Below are 18,988 nucleotides of genomic sequence, written 5' to 3'. Positions count from 1 at the left end.
GTCTACCTAGAGAAGAGCTGTTACACTGGGTCTGAGCATGTTGGGGAGGTGATGTCTAGGCTCATGCGGAGGGCACAGGATGTGACCAAAGCCTGGATGCGTAACAGCCCTGTTGTCACAGATGTTAAGGCAGTGTTCAGTGTTCTCAAGCAACACTTTGGGGATACTGTCTGCTCAGGTATGCCATTAGCTGATTTCTATTCAATCAAACCATATGCTAATGAGGATCCACTAGATTTCTGGATTAGGCTTAACAAAACTGCAGAGGCAGCTGAACAGTGCTCAGAGTTGGCAGTCATGTTTGTACGCAACTGTCCTGATAAAGAGTTGGCCCAAGTGTTCAAAAGCAAACCCCTTCATGACTGGACAGCCAGTGAGGTACAGGATCGTTTGGATGAAGTGTTAAGGGAGCGTAAAGCATGTAGAACACAACTTTCACAGCAGGTGACTGCCGTCTTTGACTCCCCCCAGGAGGATGTGGATCCTGTGAGCAGACCTAATGTGTCATCTTTTTCTCGATGTGGCCTTGAACCAGAACAGGCCCCACCTGTATCTAAGAGTGGGATATTAGAGAAAGTGTTGAGTATGTAAGAGAAGGCACTTGTCAGCAATACTCAGTCTGTGAACAGATGGCCCCTTAAACAGTTCCCCAAACGTCAGCGTAAGTGTGCTGTCTGTGGAAGCACTAATCACAGGACCAAAGCTCACTGTCAGATGCACCAGCTGTGTTTCAAGTGCTTCTCTCCTGGCCACATGAGCTTTGACTTTAGTGAGACTGGGCAGCAACAGAGCCCTGGATGTGGACAGCCCGGCAGGTCTCAGGAAAACTAGAAAGCCTCCATTCTGAGGAGGGCAATGTGGGGCAGTCTAATTTTTCCTCCACTGATGATGATATCCAATCTGTTTATTCTTATTTTTGTCAGTACCCAACAACAGTCATTTTTCAGAACACAATGACAATTACTCAGAATGACCGTTTGTTTTACACCACCGTGCTAGTACAGGATAAAGTTGACCTGAAGGGGATGTTAGATAGTGGGTCCATGGCTACTACTCTGCGTGCAGATATTATACCTCGGTTGAGGGAGGCGGGAGTGGTAGAGGGGAACTTTCTAGCTCCTTCAGACATCATTCTGGTGGGTTGTGGTGGGATGCAAACTAGCCCAGTGGGCATGTGTGACTTAAAAAATCAGCTTTATGGGTTCAGTTATGTGGTCCCAGTGCTTATTTTAGATGGGCAGGTTGATGAATACAACCAAACTATGTTGTATATCATTTTACTTGTATTGTATTGTGTGCTGTTGTGCACTGAATGTGTGCACGCAGCACCAGTTATTTCCTTTTGATTGCTCTATTGCCTGACCTTCAGCTAGCGAGATGCCTGAGAGCTGTGACTGCGCCAAGGGCTAACATATTGTGGGTTGTCTCTTCGTGCGCAGGGCAAATAAAAATCCAACAAGCAGACCTCCAGTTGTGGCAGTGTCCTCATTAAATAACAAGTTTTCAACTGGGTCTTTAAGAATAGTCATGTCTGTTTTTCATATTATTGGACACTATGTTGCTTTATCCCACTACAGGTCCATTCCATTTAAATTCCAGTCAATTCAGAAAGTAAACCAAATTCCAATTACACGTTTTCCTCATTGAAAAGCTTTGAAGAGAATTGGAATTTCAGTGTTCTTCCTGAATTGTTCCCAACCCTGTCCCACTGTCCTGCAGCAACTAGTTTGACATTAAGTGGAAGAGAAAAATGTTCTTCCCTCATCATTAGCTATGCAAGCTCCAAGGTTAATGAAATATTTACAATAAATAGATCAGCAAACACAGGTCTCATGGGGTGGGGTGGCGTAGCTGTCCTTGGATGCTTGACTGTAAGTTGCTTTCTGGGCTGGCTCCAGGCATAAGCGCCATAAGCTGTCACTTAGGGCCCCCAGCCGCTAGAGAGTTAGAATAGTAGAATAAAAAAGGTGCAAGTTTGAAATTTGGTTGTGCATCAGCAGTTGTGATCTTTTGTTCTCTACTCCCCATGGCAAAATGTATAGAAATGCAGAAAACTTGCTTTAAAACTTTAACATTTTCTCTGCACCCTATGGCAAAATGTTTAGAATTGCAGGAAATTCACTTTAAAACAAACAAAAAAATGATCCTCTGTCAAGGGGGGTCACATTTGTTTTGCCCACTCAGTGGGGGCCCCCCAACCAATTCTCGCTTAGGGCCCCCTAAAGACTAGAGCCGGCCCTGGTCGCTTTGGATAAAAGTGGCTGCTAAATAGCATATATTATTATTATTACATATAAAATATAGTCAAGAGACTCTATACTTTTGTAATTCCCATAAACACTCTAATCTACTGATTTATAAATAATTATTTTGATCAGACTAGTGACCACATGTATTTGTACAGTAACTCCTATTTGTTCTGAGCTTAATGGCACGTAATGGCACGTAATGGCGCATAATGGTCTTAGTGGAACATAACAATATAAATGTATACTTATGAGAGGCTTTTAGAAGCAGTTTATTCCATTGCATATATATTACATATTGCACAAATTAGAAACCCAGTGGGAAAAACTGGTTGCAATGACACATCTTCCTAGCGACATTACAAAATTATGTTTCTGACTTGATGGTCATAATGCTGACCTCCATAGAAGCCTCTTGTAAACTACAATCTCATAATTCCGACCTCATAGCTCTAAATTATAACAGATCTATTGGACAATATCTATTCTCATCATTACTAAAGATGGAAAACACAACGCAACAACAGGTAATTCAATTCAAATTATAAAAGGGCTAAGTGTTCACTTATGCTTCTCGAGAGCAAATACCAACATCATATTATCAAACACAGATTAAAAAAAGTTTCAATAGAACAATTCCCAACCTTCCATCCATCATATGTCCCCCCTCCCCCCCACCATTTTATTATTAATGTGATTTCTTGTATACCTGATGCAATGACAATTATTCCCATATCAATTACAAGCAGCTGAATGCCTGCATGCATGCACTCTGTGAACTTCACATTGAATGATACACTTTCTATGTGATGTGAAACATTGAGGTCTTGAAGTACTTAGTGACAGTAGGAACCCCGTCTAATGAAAAGGCATGGTTCAAAAAAGCGTAGTTCAAATAGTCCAGAATCAGTGGAATGCAAAACGCAAAAATAATGCTGTGCTCTATTCAAGTCATGCTTATATATCATGTTGACTGTGAAATTGTCTTTAGCTTGTCAGAGGAATGGGTTGAATACGAACACATACAACTTGGCCAAAAAACTATTCCATAGCTTAAACAGACTGAAATAAATACTTCACCTCATGGTGGAACTGTAGGATGCACTAACACAAACACAATGTCACATTTGTTTGGAAAAAGCAACTATATTTTTCAACCAACTTTGTCAGTGTTTGTACAGGTCAAATATTTGACACACAATGTACATTTCCCTAAATTAGTCCCTCATAATACCACTGCATTTCCCACAACACCTGTAAAATCCAAGCATATTTTGCCAAGACACTCCAAAAAACACTCCAAAACACTCCAGACACTACAATGATGGCAAAAGCGGCATTAGGTTTTGACAGACTAACTAATTCACCCAATCATGCAATTCACATGTACACACTGTAAATCCTGTACTCTGGATATGTTTTTCTGATATTGTGGCTAACAAATAGATTGTTTTCACTCTTTTGATCAGAGTTGCTATTGTGAAGACATCTTTAAAATGAAAATATTTCATGTGTTTTATATGGAAATGAAGCTACTGCATTATGAACTTTTAGTCTCTCATCACAGCCATCGAGCAGCTGATTGGTTCTGTTTTTTTTTTTTATGCCAATGGCTTTGATATATTATGAAGAATATAGATCTTTGATGTATTACAGACCAAAAAGCATAACATATTAAAGCACTCTTAGACTCGAAGAGCAAATAAGATGTAACAAATTTGTGTTCAGTGTTTCCCCACACTGAAGTGTACAAACACACTCACACACACACACACACTTTTATCTTACCTCTTTTAGTCTTGGACTGAAGACTTATCAACGTCAAGGTACTGGAGTGACGAGCCACCCTTTCTGTCTCTGCTTGGCCGGCTCCCCACTCGGATTCCCTGCCGCTGACCACTAATTCCCTTCTAGTTCTGTCTCCCCTACCACAAGGACCTTGGACTGTGCCTCAGAACAACCTGGCCTGCCAATTCCTGGCTGTCCCTGTCATTGGAGGCTGCTGAAGGGAGGACGGCTCATAATAATGGCTGGAATGGAGCAAATGGAATGGCATCAAACATGTGTTTGATGTATTTTATACCATTCCACTAAATCCGCTCCAGCCATTATCATGAGCCCTGCCTCCCCAATTAAGCTGCCACCAACCTCCTGTGGTCCCTGTTCACTTGGCCGTGCTGCTGATCCAGTTCTGCTGTTCCGACTGACACTGTGGGCCCCTGACTTGATTTCACAGTCCGTGATACCTTGTCCTGGACCATGCTGACCCCCCCCCCCCCACCCCCCTTTAATTCAAGTAAAAATCTGTTTGTAATTGCCTTAAAGAGTCCTAAAAGGATGTAATCTCTTCATGTAACCAGTTTTCAAGTTAAATAGTGCAGTACACTGTTTCCACTCTGCCTACCATTTGATTGGGCCCTTGAAAGCTTTTGTAAATTTGACCAGTAATCCATGTTGTATTATGCTAACTTTCTTTTCTACTACTTATTTTTGTGAATGAAATGCCCCACTCTTTGTATGAATTTGCCCAGTTTGTTTTCATGGTGGCTATATGTCTGCTGGCCAGTGTGGTTGTGTTGTTCATTGGTGAAGCTACTTTTAGCAGAGTACATGCTCTTGGTCCTCTCTGGGGAGTGTATGGGGGCAGGGCCTGTTGCAGATTGTGAGGAATGGGGTCGCTCCTTCTCCAATGAACAGAAAGGCTCAAATCTGCTATACAAACGACTATCGCCACCCCGATCGCTACGCCAATTTCCTGACGCAAGCCTTGCTCTTTCATGCGTTTTATCAATGGAAGTATGCTGCCCCTGTGTCCCCATGGATTTAGTTCTGTCAGGAAGATTTTGGTGCAGCTCTTCAGTGCTAAAACGAGGGGTTGAGGATAACCCTATATCATCTGCACAGTGGTTCTTGTCCATCTGGAGCATGCTACTCTGTGATGCAACCTTCCTCTCTCTCTCTGGTCTTTGTACCTCTTCGTCAGTGACTATGGTGTCTGAGCTACCACCCCTTTTAGGGGAACCCCCTTTTTTCTCCGGTATTTTGAGCAATGATCTGATTTGCTTGGTGCTCTTCTTGAGGAAATGTGGTGAACCCAATGCCGTGCTGGTGGACTTGTAAGTGGGCTCTTTGCTGTTCATATCAAGGGCTGCTGCAGACACAGTTCTGGAGGTAGGCTCTTTGCTGTTCATATCAAGGGCTGCTGCAGACACAGTTCTGTAGGGAGGCTCTTGCCAAATAGAAACAGGGGGACTCTTTGTGTCCACAACGTTTTTGACGTCATAATGAGAGACAGATCTCTGATCCTTGTTCAAATTTGAAGAATATCCTCCATTCTGTGCACCCAATCTTATTCCACCACCATCTGGCTGACTCCTCCCAAAGGTCCTACCGTACATGTGACTGGAGGACTCTTTATTGACTCTGTAGTCACTGTTGGTCTTTGAGTCTGCCACACTGTGTCTTTTGTGCCAGTTATCTTGAAGGAGCTCAGGGGCTTTCATTACCAGTCCCTCTTTGGTTCTTCCCAGGCAGGCATAGACCGACTGATATGGGTCTCTTCCTGGGCCATAGCCAATGTTATTCCTAGGATCATCCAAAATCTGCAGACTCCGCCTTTTCATTATGTATTCATCTTGTCTCATTCTGTTTTCCATCGATGTTGCTGGATTCCATTGCAATTGCATTGAAGAGTAATACGGTGCATTATTTGGCTTTGCAGAGGGGTCGACCTGACGTATGGAAGAGGAAGAGTTGTTTGAGTGACTGTTTGTCTCCGGTTTCTCTGGAATAGTGGACTTGAAAACAAGGGATGACCTAAGTCTGGAAGGAATCAATGAGCTAGTTTTGTTTTCCTGTGCTTCATACTGGTCCAGATAGTCACAGGATTCCCCAATAGGATCATCAGTGTTATTGAGGTAAGACTCAATCCTATATGTGCGCAAGAAGGACTTAGCTGTGTTCTTCAAAGTTGGCATGTTCTGCTGCATAGAGCGGACTTGTTTGTCATTCCCGTGGTAGGACTGGCGAAAATTGCGACCTCTGATTATCTGTGCCCCCTGAGAATGGTCTTCCAAAGCATTGGAAAAGTGGCTTCTTCCAGGAGCACAGTGATTACCTCCATCTCCAGCCACGTTCCAGTTGCTTGCCCCATACCTTGTGTTGTGTGGAACATATGGGACTTCTTGTCTCTCCCCAGCATAACTGTGCCTTTTCAGGAAGTTCACAGTCTCTGCAGACTGGAACTGATGGATGCGGTTTTGAACACTCTCGCCGTGATTTATCATGGGTCTGTGTTCAAATGGCTCCTTGTCATAAAGTCTCTCCTCCATCTCTCCGATATGGCTGGTCATGCCCATCTGTCTCTCACAGGCTTTCCTGTACACTGTGTCCAGGGTATGTCTCAACTGGTCCTTCCTCTCAAAGGCTTGTCTGGATTCAGAAGCATACTTTGCCCGAGCATGTCTTCCATTCCGTTCTAGTAGCACGGTCTCGGGAGGGGTGAGAACTGCTGGCACGAAGGAACGGGCGAAGAGCGTTCTAAACTCCTCGTCATAGGACTCCACCAGCTGGCCTGTTATGACCTGCACCATACTCAGGTTGATTTTCTCATAGGACCACATGAAGCTAGGCAGAGAAGAATAAACAGAGAGCAGCAATTACTTCAGTGAAAATGAAATAACAGCCATTTTTATCTCAGTCAACTGCACACGGTCAACTGAGGTAGACAGTTTCACAATATCAGTAAATTGTTGAAGATGTATTGAAAATAAGCCTTCAGGCTGTCTAAAGTAAAACGTTAATAAAAAAGTAATATTGCCTTATCTGTTACCCATAGGTATTCTAGGAATATATCAGCCCCTACCTCATAAAAATTATGTTTTTGAAAAGTGAACCCTTTTCGATTTTTTTGCCCAATCTTAAATGTTTTCTTATTCCATATAGAATTGAAATACAGGCTCTACAGACAGCCCTGTCGTGTAACATTTTGGAACAGAACTTTTTCCTAAAAACTTTGTCCAAGATTTCATTCTCATTTTCCATTCATTGTTTACAGAAAACAATTATGTTTGGGGTAAATATTCAGAAAACCATCCCTTTAAGCCTTACCCTTATCGTGATCAAATAGTCACTGTTATAATACAAAGAAAGATCATGATAATGACTCAATAAAGTGCCTTTCATTTATATCTAAAGAACATTTTAATCAATATTGGAAAGCCTTTTCTGACCTGCTAGATTATCATACAGTAACGATAGTGTACTTGCTATCCGGATTCCTTGGGACGTCCCAGCTCTGACGTCACCCCCATTGAAGTTGATATGGTTAAGGTTAGGGTAAGAGTAGGGGTTAAGGTTAGGGTTTAGGGTAGGGACGTCCCAAGGAAACTGGATTGCATTAAGAGTAACAATAGGGTCAGGTTATTGGACATTTCTTCTCCCTGAGCTCCTAGCTCCATTTACCTGTATGATCCATACACCACTGTTTGGCAGTCCACCAACAGAAACTTCTGCTCCATTGCTCCATGAAATGTAGCTCCTGAACGACAGAGGTAATCCTGACCCTTCACTGTCCGTACTCTCATGTTCTGTAGACCAAGAGAGTCAGTGGAATGTTACTAAGCCCATTCCATGGTAACACATCGCTTTATGCAAAGCTTGAATATATATATATATATATATATATATAAAATAAAATAAAGTTTATTGTCACATACACCAGATAGGGGCAGTGTAATGGGTTGTTTTATAGGGTCAGCCATAGTAGTACAGCACCCCTGGAGCAAATTAGGATTAAGTGCCTTCCTCAAGGGCACATTGACAGATTTTTCACTTTGTCTGCTCGGGTATTCAAACAAGCAACCTTTCGGTTACTGGCCCAACACTCTAAATGCTAGACTAACTGTCGCCCTTTTGTGAATATACTTAAAGGGTGTGGTTGCTGTGTGCTAAATACCTCATCCCTCTGGTAATAAATACAGTTAACTGTCAAAATAAAGGAAACACCAACATAAAGTGTCTTAATAGGGCGTTGGGCCACTGCGAGCCAGAACAGCTTCATTGCACCTTTGCATAGATTCATCCCTCTGGTAATAACTACCTCGCCCTTTAAACTGCCTCACCCTGCAAAAACAGGAGGAGTGAGACTTTGACTTCTTCAGTCTGTCATTTTGAGGGCCTACTGTCAGTGGTTGAATCAATACTGTTTATACGATGAGAGGATGATCAGTCGATGCATGTAGATCTCTACCTGCATACGTTACCATTGTAGCAGAGGATCTGAACTTACCCTAAGTTTTGGGATTTGGATGTCTTGATTCTCAACCATTAAGAGAAAGCTTTGCAGATGAAATTCATCCAGAAGCACATAAACTGGAATTCCTCTGGTGGAGGCATCAACCACCTCTTTGAATATATCCACATCTGTAAAAATGTCCATTACAATTGCAATAACCTGTAGGGAAAGAAGGGACAATAACAACACAAATTAGAACCAGAAGTACAGAAAAACATGATGATTTATGAAAATAATTTGTATACCATTACATACTAAACTCAGCAACAACAAAAAAACGACCTCTCACTGTCAACTGCGTTTATTTTCAGTTTATTGGCCCTGAACAAAGGGGGGTGTCACGCCTGCTCCCGCTCTTCCCCCTGGCGCTCGAGGGCGCCAGGCTGTCCTGCATTACGCACACCTGCCTTCCCTCGTCACGCGCATCAGCGATATTGGACTCACTCAATCACCTATTTATTACCTCCCCTATATTTGTCAGTTCCCCAGCTCTGTTCCCCGCTGCTGCATTGTTTGTCATATGTCTGTGTTACCCGTGTGCCGGCGCTGTTCCTGTCTTGTTCTATGTCTGTTCCCGAATAAATGTCTGACTGCCCGTACCTGCTTCTCCTGTCCAGCGTCGGTCCTTACAGGGGGGGTCAAAATCTAAATTAACAGTCAGTATCTGGTGTGGCTACCAGCTGCATTAAGTACTACAGTGCATCTCCTCCTCATGGACTGCACCAGATTTGCCCGTTCTTGCTGTGAGATGTTACTCCACTCTTCCACCAAGGCACCTGCAAGTTCCTGGACATTTCTGGGGGGAATGGCCCTAGCCCTCACCCTCCAATCCAACAGGTCCCAGATGTGCTCAATGGGATTGAGATCCGGGCTCTTTGCTGGCCATGGCAGAACACTGACATTCCTGTCTTGCAGGAAATCACGCACAGAACGAGCACTATGGCTGGTGGCATTATCATTTTGGAAGGGTACCACATGAGGGAGGAGGATGTCTTCCCTGTAACGCACAGCGTTGAGATTGCCTGCAAGGACAACAAGCTCAGTCCGATGATGCTGTGACACATCGCCCCAGACCATGACGGACCCTCCACCTACAAATCGATCCCGCTTCAGAGTACAGGACTCGGTGTAACACTCATTCCTTCAACGATAAACGCAAATCCGACCATCAACCCTGGTGAGACAAAACTGCGACTCGTCAGTGAAGAGCACTTTTTGCCAGTCCTGTCTGGTCCAGCGACGGTGGGTTTGTGCCAATAGGCGACGTTGTTGCCGGTGATGTCTGGTGAGGACCTGCCTTACAGCAGGCCTACAAGCCCTCCGTCCAGCCTCTCTCAGCCTATTGCAGACAGGCTGCAACACTCACTACCGAGTTCTAAACTGCCTCTGGATGCAACGTCTGCACAATAACTGTTCGTCGGGAGCTTCATGAAATGGGTTGCCATGGCAGAGCAGCCACACACATGCCTAAGATCACAATGCACAATGCCAAGTGTTGGCTGGAGTGGTGTAAAGCTCGCCGCAATTGGACTGGAGCAGTGGAAACGCTTTCTCCAGAATGATCAATCACGTTTCACCATCTGGCAGTCCGACAGAGGAATCTGGGTTTGGCAGATGCCAGGAGAACGTTACCTGGCCGAATGCATAGTACCAACTGTAAAGTTTGTTGAAGGAAGAATAATGGTTTGTCGAGATCGTTGTGGAAGAATTTGACTGGCCTGCACAGAGCCCTGACCTCAACCCCATCTAACACCTTGGGGATGAATTGGAACGCCGACTGCGAGCCCGGCCTAATCACCCAACATAAATGCCAGACCTCACTAATGCATGTGGCTGAATGGAAGCAAGTCCCTGCAGCAATGTTCCAACATCTAGAGGAAAGCCTTCCCAGAAGAGTGGAGGCTGTTATAGCAGCAAAGGGGGAGCCAACTCCATATTAATGCCCATGATTTTGGAATGAGATGTTCATGTATTTGGAATACTTGTAGCTAATACTAGCTAGACAATGTAGACTAAATCACATGAGAAACTACAGTAAAACTATAGTTTGAGTGTTCTGATAGGAGATTTGTAAATGTTCAAAATAACCCATCCTTGACCGAAGCGGATGAAGCAGCAAATATAATTATCAGGGGTTTGGCATTGCATAGCCAACAGATTATATGACTGCATGATAGGATTCAAAGTACACTCTCAGAATAAAGGGTACAGTTAGGGCAAAGTACAATAGATCAAAATCTTCTGAATTTGCTACATTGGTGTCAGAAGTTTTATGGCGGAGAGGCATGTACACGTGAGGGACTTGGCATAGAGAATAGGTAAATTTTTGCCACTTAAAATTATCAAATGGCTTTGTCACTGTGGTGGTACCCTTTTGGCTCTTTTGAGGTAAGGGTACAATTATGTAAGGGTACAATTATGCAAGGGTACAATTATGTACTTATAACTAATGGGACAATGGATGTACCTTACAGGGTAGCACTACATTGACAATAATTTGTACCCCTTTAAGTACAATTCGGTAACTTTTTTTTCTGAGAGTGTAGTTATGACTGCTACGATGATAGGTTTTCAGGAACATCCTTTGATGAATCCAGTTCCTGTACAACCGGTTCTTTCTTTGAACACAGCATTGACAGATTTCTTGCATGACAGCTGCAGGCAATCCATGATCTGTGTACTGTCCTGCTGTGCAACATAAGGTAAAAGTCTATTGATCTTTACATTTCTATTTCTGGTAATGGTAGTCTAAAAATGTCTTGTGAATCACACAGAGAACAAGGTTAGAAGCAGGATAATCTATACATGGCTTAATCTCAGGATTTGACCCACAACTACGAGAGTTACCTCACATTCAAGGATACCGGGTGAGTTTTCGTTGCAGCGGCACCTACTCATGAAGGTAAATTGTAAAAAATCTATATATTTTATAGACCCACCGTGATACCACCTCAGACACACCTGTCTAGTGAAAAGGAACTATGTGGGTATAATTCTGCCCTGGGAGAAAAGGGAGTTGTGCTGTAAATAATTTTGTCCTGGAATAGTTTCAATTTGTGATTCAGGAGCGATCACGTTCACACAAAGAGACAGTCACAGTTGAAGAACAGACATTATTCTATAAACTATATAGTATATGCTATACTATTTTACTATAATAACAATAATAATAATACATTAAAAAAAAGGAGCAGCAGCTTTTAAAAAAGACAACTATTGTAATTTGCATTCCATAAACTCCATTAGCTCCATAAGCATTGCCATTGTTGTTGACACAAAACATTGCAGGATTACCTGTCTGGCATCCTGAATGTGTTTCCGGATCACCTCTTTAATGGTGGGTCTGTTTAGTCTGGGTGGATGGAAGAACAGATTTATATTGGTTTGCAGTCTATCAGGCATGACCTCCGGCCACCCTAACTCCAAGTCAGGTGTTGCTATGTCAGAGTCCACAGGCCAGTACGTTCCAGTTGAAGACTTGCTGGCCGCAGCGTCCGGAGCTGGGCCATCAATTTCTTCTGTGTGGTTGCTAGGCAATGGCTGTGAGGCGTTTGTAGTGATGAAGTGGAGTTCATCTTCTGAGAGGAAGCTCCCTATCCGCTCGGACTTGAGGAACTCCTGGTAGCTCTCTCTGCCGTCATTCACCAGGGAATCAATGGCAAGGCGATATGCCTCCTTATAGTGGGGCTGAATGTAATCTTCAGGCTTCAACTCTTCCTTCAAGGAGGACAGCAGGGAGAGTTGTTGGGAATCCATCATAAGAGTGGCTTAGTGCGTTCTGTTACAGATGGTGGATGCTTGAAGTCAAAGAGACAAGAAGCAAGGCATTAGAAAAACAATCTGATAGAGAGTGTGTCTTCCTTTAAATAAATTATATGTTTTCACTGAAAATACATTTTGGCATTTCCCAGGTCATGTTTGTCCAACTTCTAGGAAGATTTTAATCCACTTAACCCCAGGATTTCCCCAAGTTTTCACCATCATTGTAAAGCTTTGGGGCATCAACCCTGTGACACTCATCTTTTCCCATTGAATGCAATGTATTGACATAAACTCAATAGGTTGACACTCATCTTTTCCCATTGAATGCAATGTATCGACATAAACTCAATAGGTTGACACTCATCGTTTCCCATTGAATGCAATGTATTGACATAAACTCAATAGGTTGACACTCATCGTTTCCCATTGAATGCAATGTATTGACAGAAGCATCAATTGGTTGAAGTTTCTCTTTTCCATTGACTGCAATGTATTTACATAAGGATCAATTGGTTGATCCTTATCTTTTCCCATTGGCACCGCAAATCTTGGTGGGAGCATGGCCAGTATACATAAGCATCAATTTGTTGATGACTAACTTTTTGCAAAAACGTGACAGAATGACGTTTTAATAATGGGCTAACATATTATATTATGCATCCTGCATTTTGCACGTTTGTTTTCTACTCTTGTTCAAAGTTAAATAGATCCACCAGCCAATTGGGGTGTAAATCAGGGCAGCCCCCATCTAACAGAAGTATCTTAAATGTAATTTGATAGCTCGAGGTAAGGTGAAAATCAGATGTTGTCAAATAAACACCTTTAATAATTTCATTACCCCCCACCCTTTGATGTCTATATACAGGCTGGAGCCGAGTTGGAATGTTTGTATTTCTCTGCAGTCAATTAGGGAGCCCTGCCATGCTCTACATCAATGCTTAATAACAGCCGGGTTTAAAGGAGATCTTAAAGGGATAGTTCGCAATTTTGACAATGGATACCATTTTTATGTCTCTGTGCTCAGTATGCAGGAAGTTCGAGGTAATTTTGAGAGCTAGTGCTAACTAGCTTAGCGCAAAGACTGGAAGTCTTCGGGTACAGATAGTATTTGTACTAACTAGTTATCATGAAATTACATCCCTCGAATGCTATTCACGAGTTCATCTCTCTGGAGAAGTAAATAAAGGGCTTCATTGCCAAAATCCAGAACTATTCCTTTATTAAGATATCATTTAAACCCAGATGTCATTAAGCATTATACAACAGGTGGGTCTAATCCTGAATGCTGATTGGTTAAAAGCGCATTCTAGTCGGTGTCTATTAACAGCGGCTAAATCTATGCCGTTAAAATGCCTATTTACTCTGTTCCGTCTGACCACTGTCTCATCAGCCCAGGCAAGGAAGTTATGGACTTCATCTCCTCTATAAAAAGCATCTAGACATGATCTCGCATTTCTTTTAAACATTTAGTTTTCAACAGCGGAGATTTGTATTAACCTTACTGTCTGTCTCGCCGACATTGTTTCAATATTCAAATTCGATCTCCAACTGTCCCATAGTAATGACCGTGTAGGGGTCGGCAGTCTGAACGAGAGAGAGAGACAGGCAGCGTTTTTCAGCCAGTCAAAATCATGAATCAGCTGGCATCATTGTTATAGATATATACACAGAAATGTAAATTGAAAAAAGGTCAAACGAAACAATTGCAGCTAGTTTGCAGTCTTTCCAGCTTCAGTTTGAAGTGATTGTGTTAGCTGTGTTGTTGGCTAGCTCCTCTGAACAACAGTGTCCTGACGAGTTCTATGCCAGATGAAATCGTGCCTCATTAGCTCATTGTTATGGATGTATCCAAATAAATGTCACTACAAAACAGCTTCAACAAATGCAGCTACTGTTGTTATTCTGTCGTCACTGTAAGTTAGCCATAGTTGGCTAGCTAGCAAGCAAAGGATAAGAACGTTGCCAGCCAGTATGGCAATGGTAAATGTAGAACGAACATCCATAGATACAGAACAAAAAGACTGAATGACTGGGTTGAGTCTCTGACAACCGAATCAATAGATCCGAACAACCAGCCGGCTTGGGTAGCAACCCTAGATTTGTTTCGGGACTATATCTTGTAGAAGGATGAAATAGTATGAATAAATCATCTATATAATGTTTTTAATGAAAATATGTCAATCATTATTTGAATATGTTGGTAAGCTGTTGTTATAAAAGTGATAATGCTCTCAAAGGCGGTGTTTGGAGGATATACTGGCACAACAACCGTGCCAACATATCCTCCAAACACCGGGTTCTCGGACATCATCACTTAATTGATGTAGAGCATGGCAGCGTTCTGTAATTGAGAGCTGAGAAATACAAACATTCCAACTTGGCTCCAGCCTCTATATAGACATCAAAGGGTGGGGGGTAATGAAATTATTAAAGGTGTTTATTTAACATCCTCTGATTTTCACCTTACCTCGAGCTATCAAATTACATTTAAGATACTTCGGTTACTTGGGTGCTGCCCTGTTTACACCCAAATTGTCTGGTGAATTTATTTAACCTTGAACGAGCGTTGAAAACAAAATGCAGGAAGCATAATATGACATGTCATTCAGGCTTATCAAGTAGTTAAACATAATAAACACTAAACCTGACACCTATAACCACCATTAGCTAGAGACCATAAATGAAACAGCTGTACCAAATCAGCATACTAATGAGCCACTAAACCTAACCCTAACCTTAACCACACTGCTAACCCTAATGCCTAACCCTAACCTTAAATTAAGACCAAAAAGCACATTTTTGTTTTAAGGAATTTTTACAATATAGCCAATTTTGACTTTGCAGCTGGCCTATCTAGTGGAAATCGTTCAGTCCTAACTCCAGGACAATACTCACCATGACAATAAATGTCAACCTGCCTAATGGAGACTTTAAGGTTAATACATAGGCGACTTACAGTTAGTGCATTCGTCGTAAGGTAGCTAGATGGCACAACCACATATCACAGTCATTTTAAGGGTGGTAGGTAGCCTAGCAGTTAAGAGCTTTGGGCCAGTAACCAAAAGGGTGCTGGTTTGAATCCCAGAGCTGACTAGGTTGAAAAGAGCAAGGCACTTAACCCTAAGATAAGAGCGTCTGCTAAATGACGTACAAGTACAATTTCTCCTCCATAAAGTAGCCATCAGCAAAGACAGTGCTAGTAACAAAAGACAAGTGTTTCATTGATTTTTGAAAGAATCTCTTAATTGTTATGAGAAAATATTTAGATGAATAGGGATGATACGTATTGTTATGCTATTGTTATGCATAGTGTTATGCATATTGGTATGCATATTGGTATGTATATTGTTATGTGTATTGTTATGCATATTGTTATGTGTATTGTTATGTATATTGTTATGTGTATTGCTATGCTTATTGTTACGCTTATTAGTCCATATGTCTATTGTTATTCATTCATTAGTCTATTTAATTATTTTAAAGCATACTGTACATTCCGTATCACAACAGTCTAATGTTAAACTCTATAGTAGTTACTTACATTAAAAGTATGAGTTATAGAAAAATCCTCTTGTAGTTTCCCAATAAATTCCAGTACTGCATTTTTCTATGTATTCTTCCGACTGTTTAGACGTATTGGAGCAAAAGCTGATATCTGCCAACTGAAGTAACAAAGACAAGGAGGTGTCTCAACATGAGAAGCACTCTGTGGATGGAGGGTGTGGATTCCAGTTTTCTCATGCAAATAGCACCGGCTTCAAACTTGCTCACAGGCCAAGAGCTGCCATAAACCTGTTTCAGATAGGAGCCACACCCCTTTCTTCTTCAAGCGTTCAAAGTTCAATTATGGTGTGTAGACAATGGAGGTTTTGATAGTCAGTTATCTTTTCAAGCAAATTTAAAGGCTTTGCACTTTTTACATGTAATATGGTAATATGTAATTAAGCTTTAACTGTACTTGTTAACTTATTTGATGACACTTACCTATCATAAGTATTCACGCCCCTTGGATTTCTTCACATTTCATTGTGACAAAGTGGGATTAAAATGTATATAATTGTCATTTTTTGAAAATGATCTATACAAAATATTCTGTAATGTCTAAATGAAAGATTTTTGTAATAAAAAAAAAGATTCATGGCAAATAAAATACCAATTTACCTTGATTTAACCCCTGCCCCCTCCCCGAGTCAATATTATGTTAGAAACAACTTTGGCAGCGATTACAGTTGTGAGTCATCTTGGGTAAGTCTCTAAGAGCTTTGCACACCTGGATTGTGCAACATTTGTCCATTATTCTTTTCAAAATTCTTCAAGCTCTGTCAAGGTGTTGGTGACAATGGCTAGACAGCCATTTTAAAGTCTTGCCATAGATTTTCAAGTAGATTTAAGTCAAAACTATAACTTGGCCACTAAAGAACATTCACTGTCTTCTTGGTAAACAACTCCAGTGTACATTTGGCCTTGTGTTGTAGGTTGTTGTCCTGCTGAAAAGTGTATTTTTCTCCGAGTGACTTGTGTAAAGCAGACTAAAGCAGGTTTTCCTCTAGGATTTTGTCTGTGCTTAGCTCCATCCTGTTTCTTTTTATCCTGAAAAACTCCCCAGTCTTTGCTGATGTCAACAATACCCATACCATGATGCAGCCACCACCATGCTTGAAAATAAGGACGCAGTTACTCAGTGATGTGTCCCAAACATAAGGCTTTGCATTTAGATCAATGTGCCATGTGTTTGTTTTTTTGCCTTGTTGCATGCAGGATGCATGTTTTTGTATTCTTCTTTTCAATCTGTCATTAAGGTCATTATTGTGGAGTCACTGCAATGTTGTTGATAAAAACCATGGTGTCATTAAGTTCATTATTGTGGAGTCACTGTAATGTTAATGATAAAAACCATGCCTTAAAAATGCAAATTTGATTGCCATTTGTGTTTGCCTCTACATCACTCTGCCTGCTCAAACCAGATACAAAAGTACCTGTCAATTTCCCACCATTCAACAATGATATACCAGTAGGCTACTATTATCAGGTTTATACTGTAGCAGTGGTACCCTGTGATGCATGTGGAGCCTGGAGCAATCCAACAGATTGTGAACCAATTACTTATTTCTGTGTGGTTGTCAACAAGCCAATAGGGCCTGGGCATTCTTTATTAATTCAACAGAGGGTTATTTTACAATGCTCCCTCAAATTTCAATGAATATTTCTATTTTGATTTCACCTTTATTTAACCAGGTAGGCCAGTTGAGAACAAGTTCTCATTTACAATTGCGACCTGGTCAAGATAAAGCAAAGCAGTGCGACAAAAACAACAACACAGAGTTACACATAAACAAACGTACAGTCAATAACACAAAAGAAAAGAAAAATAGAAAGATATATGTACAGTGTGTGCAAATGTGGAAGAGTAGGGAGGTCGGCAATAAATAGGCCATAGAGGCGAAAATAATTACAATGTAGCATTAATACTGGAGTGATAGATGTCCAGATGATGATGTGCAAGTAGAGATACCGGGGTGCAAAACAGCAAGAGGGTAAGTAATAATATGGGGATGAGGTAGTCGGGTGTGCTATTTACAGATGGGCTGTGTACAGGTACAGTGATCGGTAAGCTGCTCTCACAGCTGATGCTTAAAGTTAGAGAGGGAGATATAAGACTACAGCTTCAGAGATTTTTGCTACTTTGCAATATTGATCAATTGGGCATACAATTCCATATATCTCTGAGGCTATTTATAATTCTCTGTGTATCAGGGATTATTCTAGTTGACTAATAATCACTGCAATTATCCACTGAACAGCTCTTACTTGACAACCATGTCATACACTTACTTTGTTCCTTACCATATGAACTATTATTACCCTCCGAATGCACACGGCTCAGGTTTTTCACCTGTTGTTTATTTGACAAGTGTATGCCGTGACCTCATGAAAACACAAGATTATTGTTTTCTATGTATTGTTATTGTTATCTATTTATTGATTATTGTTATCTATTTGTTATCTATGCTATTTGTAAGAGTGAATTATTTTGTACTAAGAAGCTCCACATGCAGTCTTCCTGCAGTGTATTTAATTGTTTTAAGGGATTGGGTTTCTCTTGACCCAAACCTACCACAATCCATCCCAAACAGACTACATCCAGTCAACATGACAGTCATTCTTGTGTAGCCAGAAACACTTTGATCAGGCAATGTATTGAAATGATCTCATCCTGGTGAGAAGCTGCCTCTTCAGATTCAGCAAGGGAAGTGTGGAATACTAAATGAGGTTTAAACATTGCACTCCAAATCAGTGAGCCAATCAGAGTCACAGAGAATCCCTGAGTGAGGACATCTCTTATACCATGTACATAAGTGTAGCTGGAGCTAACTGAAAAGATTTGGAATACAGCAATCAGCCACAGTCTTTAGGGCAGAAGGTAGCCTAGCGGTTAGAGCGTTAGGCCAGTAAGCAAAAGCTTTCTGGTTTGAATACCCGAGCCGACAAGATGAAAAATCTGTTGATGTACCCTTGAGCAAAGCCACTTAACCCTAATTTGCTCCAAGGGTGCTGTACTACTATGGCTGACCCTGTAAAACAACACATTTCACTGTACCTAACTGGTGTGTGACAATATAGCATATATACTGTATATTTAAAAAATAAATCTCCCCTGGTGCCTTTGAATACCGCAAGCAGCCAC

The 18,988-nt window shown here is 41.4% G+C and overlaps 1 protein-coding gene across 1 annotated transcript; it reads right to left on the bottom strand.

Moving 5' to 3' along the window:
* Positions 1-2,502: 2,502 nt before the first annotated feature.
* fam83b (family with sequence similarity 83 member B) lies at positions 2,503-16,310 on the bottom strand. The gene is made up of 5 exons (XM_071409142.1): positions 15,845-16,310; positions 11,836-12,338; positions 8,536-8,700; positions 7,710-7,834; positions 2,503-6,872 (listed from the first exon to the last, which is right to left on the bottom strand). The coding sequence occupies exons 2-5, from the start codon at positions 12,298-12,300 to the stop codon at positions 4,727-4,729; spliced, it is 2,901 nt and encodes a 966-aa protein (XP_071265243.1). The 5' UTR covers positions 12,301-12,338; positions 15,845-16,310; the 3' UTR covers positions 2,503-4,726.
* Positions 16,311-18,988: the final 2,678 nt, after the last annotated feature.

The sequence above is a fragment of the Salvelinus alpinus genome, chromosome 7 (genome assembly GCF_045679555.1).
Source record: "Salvelinus alpinus chromosome 7, SLU_Salpinus.1, whole genome shotgun sequence".
Taxonomy (NCBI): domain Eukaryota; kingdom Metazoa; phylum Chordata; class Actinopteri; order Salmoniformes; family Salmonidae; genus Salvelinus; species Salvelinus alpinus.
The sequence above is the reverse complement of the archived record's forward strand: the minus strand, read 5'-3'. Positions and strand labels throughout refer to the sequence as shown.

Excerpts from the sequence above, each read along its gene's own strand:
- fam83b (XM_071409142.1), bottom strand. The coding sequence starts at position 12,300 with ATGATGGATTCCCAACAACTCTCCCTGCTGTCCTCCTTGAAGGAAGAG. Across the intron at positions 8,701-11,835 it reads ACATTCAGGATGCCAGACAG|GTTATTGCAATTGTAATGGA; the intron begins GTAATCCTGCAA and ends CTTTCCCTACAG. Across the intron at positions 6,873-7,709 it reads GTGGTGTATGGATCATACAG|CTTCATGTGGTCCTATGAGA; the intron begins GTAAATGGAGCT and ends TTCTCTGCCTAG.